General features: G+C 34.9%; 1 protein-coding gene across 1 annotated transcript in view; it reads left to right on the plus strand.

Moving 5' to 3' along the window:
• LOC119420841 (rho GTPase-activating protein 26) overlaps positions 1 to 7,635 on the plus strand; it is a 111,625-nt gene that overhangs the window by 90,552 nt on the left and 13,438 nt on the right. The window contains exons 18-19 of the mRNA XM_037688266.1: positions 505 to 649; positions 982 to 1,171. Of these exons, the coding sequence (XP_037544194.1) occupies positions 505 to 649; positions 982 to 1,171 (335 nt within the window). The remainder of the gene's footprint in view (positions 1 to 504; positions 650 to 981; positions 1,172 to 7,635) is intronic.

Here is a 7,635-nt window from a genome sequence, read left to right on the forward strand (position 1 = left end):
TTTTTTCCACTTATCGCGGGTCTTCAGAGTACGGATCCCCCTCCATAATTGAAAGACTACTGTATACAAGTTACCATTCTAAAACTCGTAGTTCTCATTGTTATAAATTTTCTTCAGCGTCAATGGGCGGCTGTGGCTGAGTGGTTAGGGCAGTCGTCCTCCAATGCAAGAGTTGGGGGTTTGAATCCACCAGCAGTCACATGCCCAAGTGTTCCTGGGCAAGACACTGAACCCCTCATTGCCTCCAATGTGTGTCCCATCGGTGTATGAATGTGATAAATCACTGATTAGTCTCTTTAGAATGATTTGTTCAGTTTTGTATAAATCTAGTAGAGTGCTGTATGAATGAGTAAATGAAGCACTTTGAGTGTCTTGATAAGATAGAAAGGTGCTATATAAGTACAGTCCATTTACCATTTAACACCAAACATGTTTTTTTTCCCCAACCATTTGCGTTATGTACCTTGTTTTGCCTGTACCTAAACCACTCCATTTTTCATGCAGATATTCAGGGACGTGCCAAATTGTGTGGGCAGTTCAACCAACATGCAGCCCAACCAGTCTAGGAGGAAAAGCGCTGAAAACAAAGCACCATCCTGCAGCGAGAGGCCTCTCACACTCTTCCACACGCCAACACATTCCCAGAAAAGTGAGCCCTGGGCAGAAATTACATACTTCTAATTATTCTTATTTGAATATGGTATGGTATAAAGTTTATTCATTTAAAAAAAAGTACAAAACAATTCCATAACAATATAAAAAAAAAGATACAAAAGATTTAAAATGAAAGGCAGCAGAAAGAAGAAAAAATCTTATTATATCTGCCCCTTTTTTCAAACAATTATTTCAATCATAATAATTTTCAATATATAGTTTGTAGGCGCAGACAATTTCGCTTTTAATCTGGTCCGCCTAAAGCCACAGTTTTGCATCTAAACCCACCACTAAGAAGTTTTTAAATATATATATTTGTCCCCCTAGGTGAAAAGAGGAACAGTGTTGGCAATACCACAACTAATGACCTGCAGCACCCAGTTTCTACTTCTGCTAACTGTACCAGTAGCAGCAGCAGCAGCAGTGGCAGCAGTGGGAGCCACAGTCAGGCCCTGAGACACAGCTTAACCAGCAACGAAGGAGAGCAGGACGGCCGGCAAATTCGACCCAGCTCACTGTGAGTAAAGTTTAAACAGCTAAAGTTTCTCCTGGTAGTTCCTCGTCCTGCAGATAGTTTGAAATCACAAAAAATAGTGGTTTTATTTATATAATTTTAAGACAAATTTCACTTTCTGGTGATGCTGAAAGAGGTTTGACAAATATTATTCATTTAATAGTATGAAAATGGGGGAAACATGCAAATGTTAGAAAAATATATATTTTTATTTTTTCTTTGTTTAATAAGTCACGTTACTCATTTACAGCCTAACGTGAACAAGCCGTCAGAAACGATGTTTAAAGTTGTAAAATTATACCTTTGAAGCGTGTTTTCCTTGTGTTCTTTTACCACTGCATTACTTATAAAAGAGGGGGAAAAAAGCTTCTGACAAATGTTTTAACTTTTTATCTGTAATTTTTTTACTTTTTTGCACTTTTATTTTCTCACTCGATTAAAACAAACAAAAAAAAAGAGCAGCATGGGGTCAAACCTCTGTGGGTTTTGCGTGTATAAGCTTTGGAGTTTATTTTAGAGTTGCAGATATTGGTTGAGTGACTTCCAGCTACTTAGCTATCCACCAAAATGTTCCCGCTACACTTTGGGGACGGAGAAAGTGTATTTTGAGATCTGTGGCTGGAGCTGGTGAAGTGTGAATCTCAATCGGGCTGCTGAAGCAAAGATAGTCATGATGAAAAGCTTATGCTCTTGGCAGGGCGTTCGTTTAAAGAATCTGTCTGTGGAGAATGTCTTTGTTGGCTTACTGACGAATTAAAAGATGGAAATTCCTCAGTGCTGTGTTTTGTACAATAAAACAAGTAATACTATGAAAAGCGGATCAAAAGGGCAATAAAACTCTAAAAGTAAATGGCAGATATGCGAGTTATTGATCAAAAGAACTGCAACAAACTCAGCCAAATCAGAAAAAAAAGTACTGGTAATTTATTAGAAGGTAGACTGTGGTTTCCTTATGGCTCAGTGCCAATGAACTAAAAGTACCTTAAGTTGGACAGAAGTGGTTAGAATAGTGTGAATGTTTACGAAGCATTCACACTATTGTGATCCATTTTTCTTTCATACATTTTTCAGCATCTTTCTTATTCCACAGTTTTTATGCTGTTTCAACAAATCATAACTCAAAACCTTCAGGACAATCCTGCTATGGTGCAACTTTAGCTTTTTGAAATATTTAGCCTTTTCTGCCATTTTTTTTTCCTTAAAGAAAATGAATTGAGCTCATTATACCCCCTTCAGCTCTTTAGATTTGTTTACAACCTTTTACTGCTCCTTTCGCATTTTGTTCTGGTTCAGCTTCTTTTAGCGTCCTTGTGCAAATTAACTTTTTTCAGCTACTTTCAGCTGTTTTTTTCCAGCTGTTTTGTGCTCCTTTCAGTCATTCTGCTAACAGTTAGCAGCTAACTAGAACATTTTTGTGCTTCTTCTAACTTCTTTCTGCTAATTTCAGCTCATTATGGTCCTTTCAGCTTATTTATGCTAGTTTCTACTTATTTTTTTGCTATTTCAGCTACTATTTAGCTGTTTTATGCTAAGTTTAGACTTTTCAGCTAATTTCACATTTTTTGCACTCATTTCAACTTTGTTCAGCCTAATTCGGTAACAATGTGCTCTCTCCTCTTTCTTCTGGTAATTTAAGCTTCTTTCTGCTTTTTGAGCTACCAATACTTTTCGACAGTTTTTTGCAAATTTGAGTTTTTGTTTTTTTTACAGTAAATATCCACTTCTTTATGCTCATTTCTGCTTCTTTAAGCCTAATTGGGCAAATGTGTTCTTTCAGCTTTCTTCTGCTAATTTAAGCTTGTTCTATCTTTTCAGCATTTTTTGTTTGTTTTTTTTAAGCATTTTTAGCTAATTTCAGCAATTTTCTTATAAATTCAAGTTTTTCATGTTAATTTCTGCTGCTTTCAGTCTGATTAAATTATTTATGCTAGTTTCAGCTTGTGATGTTCCTTTCAGCTTTTTTCTGCTCTTTTAGCTACTATTTACTATTTACTTTTCTCTAATTAATGAGTTTATATGCACAAAACTATATAAAATAAAAGTAATTTTTTAAATTGTATTTCAACTTGTTAGCATCTGACCATTTTGTAAAAGTTCCATCACCATCACACATGCTGTAATCCCACCAGCACAAGTGAGGCACAATTTGAGTTTTTTCAGCCAAGTCCACTTTTTAAAACATATTTTAGCTAATTTCAGTTCTTTCTGCTTCCTTCTGGTAGTTTTAAGCTTCTTTGTGCTTTTTCAGCTATTTTTTAATAATTACATCTTTTATTTTAGCTAATTTTTGTGCTAATTTCTGCTAATTTAAATCTAATTCAGCAACGCTGTTCTTTCTTCTTTCTCTGCTGGCTTATTCTTCCATTTCAGCTACCTTTTAGCATGTTTTTAGCTAATTCCATCTGTTTTTCAGCCAGTTCTTCAGCAATAAGCATTCACACTACATTTTCACTGGAAATGCAATTTCTCTAATTAATGAGTTTATATGCACACAACTATATAAAATAAAAGTATTTTTTTTAATTGTTTTTCAACTTGTTAGCATCTGACCATTTTGTAAAAGTTCATCACCATCACACATGCTGTAATCACACCTGCACAAGTGAAGTACAATTTATTTTAGACATAATTTATATATTTTTCAACTAAAATGTCTCTGTGGCGTTCAGAAGACGAGCTGAGCCTCTGTGAATAACACGACACACTGCTGGCTTGTGGACATGAAGTTACTAGCTACTAACTGAGCAGAGTGGTCATAAAACATATTGACAGATGTGGCAGGCAGATCAGCTAATGGCAGCTTCTGGCAGGTTTTCCTGGAAAAGTTCTGACAGCTTTGGCTATGACCGTAAGCGTCACTGCTTGCCTCTGTTAGCCTTTTGAGCTTTCTGTCTCTGAGCGGAAAGATCTTCCAGCATGAACCTTTTCAAAGATTGTTAAATGCAAATAAGTGGAAAGAGCGTAGCTGCAGGAAAGCACATCTGGCTAAAAATAGGCATACGGTGTGTGTATTAAATTAATAATACAAAATCATCCTCATGTTGTTGAGTGTATCTTATATGTAGGTTTTCACTGTCTCTTTATTTTTTAAATCCTTTTCTAAAACATTTTTGCAGTGATGTGGTAAAAATATTGTCAGAGATGACCTAAAGTATTTTTATTTAATTAGTAGGTATAGTCTTTTATTGCAACAGTTCCTTAAAAAATAACAATTAAATTCTATTTTTTCCAGCCTATGTTGTATGCCACAATTCTTACTTTGGATTTCTCTAGAATCTTTGGTCCTTTTTAATTCTGAGTACTCCATTCACATCGAATGCACCAAACTGATAACTTTGTACGGAGCTACAAAATAAAACGTCCTTGTTTTACTCAGCCACAGTCAGATTATAGTTTAAATCTTTTGCACTCTTACAAATGTATCACAAACTTATGACAAAAGCTGATAATGTGTATGACTGTGGCAGTATGAAGCTCAGAAGTTTTAATGAGGCCTTCAGAATACCTCAACATTTGTATATAACCTATGTGTACCAACTAAAATGGTTCATAAGTGTTTTCCTAAAAAAGAATATGTTGTTTTACTTTCTTGCTATAATGATATTTGTTTATTGTCCTAATAATACTCAGATGTAACTGTGGGTGCTACCACAGTGGTTTTTCATGGTTGTGCTTTTTTGTAAACTTCTTATCAGCAGGATTTGTTCTGATTTCCTTTTCCCTACATAATTTGCACATTTCTTATCACTCTTGGTAAAACTATTAGTTGTGTTGCTTTTTATTATCAGGTCATTCTTGTGTTAACTGTTTCTGCATTAAAATGTTTTTAATGGGTAGCTTCAACTACAGTTTAAACTACAAATAAAGCTTGACCAATGGCTGTGGCAAATCACAACTAACAGAGCTGGGCCCTCAAGCAGGACCTAATATCGTAGCAATATAATACATTCTAACTTTTACACTTCAGAACATTAGTTTAATCAATTACGTCAGTTTCACATTTCAAAAACGTCACTGCTATTTACTACTTGTACTACTGTTCCTACTTCGCAGTTTTTCACTTATCGTGGGGATCCAGGGTACGGATATCCCCTATTAAGTGTAAAAAAAAAACCAGCACTAGTATCACACCAGACACTAAAATACAGACATGCAAGGAAAGATTTCTCTATTTAAAAACTAAAAATGCCAGATTTAACTGATATAAGAAGAAGTCTAAACAATTTGCTGGAGTCTTGAAATGTAGAAGTCTGCTCTGGGTGAGTAGGTGATGAACTGTAGCACTTGGAACTGATGGAGGAAAATAAACATCTGTTTAATTAAATCAATCAATCCAGTGTACTGTGAGTGGGATGGGGATTTAAATTATGCTTATAAGAAATTGATTCATCTAGTATAATGCCTTTATTGGCCTTTGACAGCACAACAGCAAATATTGGAGGAAAAATAGAACCCCAAATCTTTTTTTTTTTTTTATTAAATTCTATTATATATGCATTTTGTTAGAAGAGATATATGGATGCAGTTAGAGAGTGATGACATAGGATGCAGAGGACAGAGTGAGATGGAGGATGACTCACTGTAGAGAACCCTGAAGAGGAAAAAGCCAAAAGAAGTTTTGATTTATACAATACATCTTGAGTTTACGTCGTACTTTTTGTTTCGTCCGAACATCGCTGATGGAGGGACAGACAGAAAAGTGGATTTAAAGGGTTTGCAATAAAGAAAAAAAAAAAAAAAAACTCACTGACCAAAAGTAAGCACACACACACACACACACACACACACACAATGTTTGACTGCATGTGAACTCCATGTGATCTGGCCAGTTAGGAACAGAGACATTCACTTTATATAACCTAAAGTTCTTGTTATTTAGATCAATACTTTTTGATTTTCTGCTCATCTTCTTGTTCTCAATTTAAAATGACACGGGGTGATGAATCTAGCCACCCTTCTGCAGACATTTGTAGGTGTGGGCACTTGTATTGCTGGACTGGAACATAGTCAGTGTGAAACAACCAGAAAATAAAATAGTATTTTACTGATTTTATCTGAATAATTAGTCCCAAGTTGATGCATCGCTCTCCCTGCACCGTGGTAATAAATTACTAAATAATAAGTTTATGAATCCTTCTCGTATCCACCAATTGGTCAAAATTCTGCTGCTGTGCCTCTCTCTCTGTCCCCTCATTTTACTTTGAAATTTTCTCAACCCTGACCAATTTTTTTCATTACTACTGAAAGCATTGCCTGATTTAGGAGCACAGTCTGTGTAAGAGCTTCATAAAACATGTTTGGTTTTACAGGAGAGGGACAGGGAGGGCAGTGCTAGTCCCAAAAACTAGATGATGTGAAAAGTACAAAATACTGTTCTGACGGAAAGTTAAGAACCAGAGAACGAGTGAGAGAATAAGATGAGTACGATATGATCATTTGAAAGTGGTCAGACAGTGAAGCATACACTTCACAGCTTTCTGTGAAGGTGTCTTATGTCTAGATTTTGTGTAAAAACATTTAAAGAACGGCTGTTGTTACTTTAACCTATGCTGATATCATTGTTGAGTACTTTCTTAAAACCTCAATCTCTCTACAATCAAGAATATTGTCTTTGGAACATGAAAATATACCCATAAACAATATGGAAAGAGTCCAAACGAACACCACCTCCATACAGGGTCTAAGAATGAGACTGCTCCAAATGTTTTTGAGAGCAACAGTAGCAAAAACTTCAAAAGTGACACGATCATTAAATCAACTTTTTATCAATTATTCAGCTATTTTATCAGTCAGCAAATGAATATGCAGCAAGCATTGGATTAAAAAGTTGATCAGTGGTGAAAACTGTTTAACATTTTAAGTGAATAACTCACCTACAATGACATTAAAAGCTTGTAGTTTAACCTTGCCTTTTAACTCTTTATTTTTATACAACAATTGAAAGGCAGACATATTATGGTATAGTCTCCATACGTCCATACATCCGTAAACTTTCTCTTCTCTCATCCATAACTTCTGATCCGCTCAAGATGATTGTACGAAACTTCAGACATGTGCATCATCACTAGATGGAGTGTCAATATTTTTATCACCCCACTTTTATGGTTAAGGTCACAAATCAAGTTCAAATGTTATACAAGGTCTTTGATTTCCCGGGCCGTTGCTATATATTGCTGTATAATATTGTTTTAGATTGCTCCATAATTTGCTATACATTGTTGTATAATATTGCTATAGATTGCTGTATGGTATTGTTATATATTGCTGTATAATATTGCTATGCATTGCTGTATAATATTTCTATAGGTTGCTGTATAATATTGCTTTAGATTGCTGTATAATATTGCTCATATTATTGCTATATATTGCTGTATAATATTGCTGTATAATATTGCTATATATTGCTGTATAATATTTTATATTGCTGTATAATATTGTTATATATTGCTGTATAATATTGCTATATA

Source organism: Nematolebias whitei, chromosome 14 (assembly GCF_014905685.2).
Source record: "Nematolebias whitei isolate Nwh7 chromosome 14, NemWhi1, whole genome shotgun sequence".
Classification (NCBI taxonomy): Eukaryota; Metazoa; Chordata; class Actinopteri; order Cyprinodontiformes; family Rivulidae; genus Nematolebias; species Nematolebias whitei.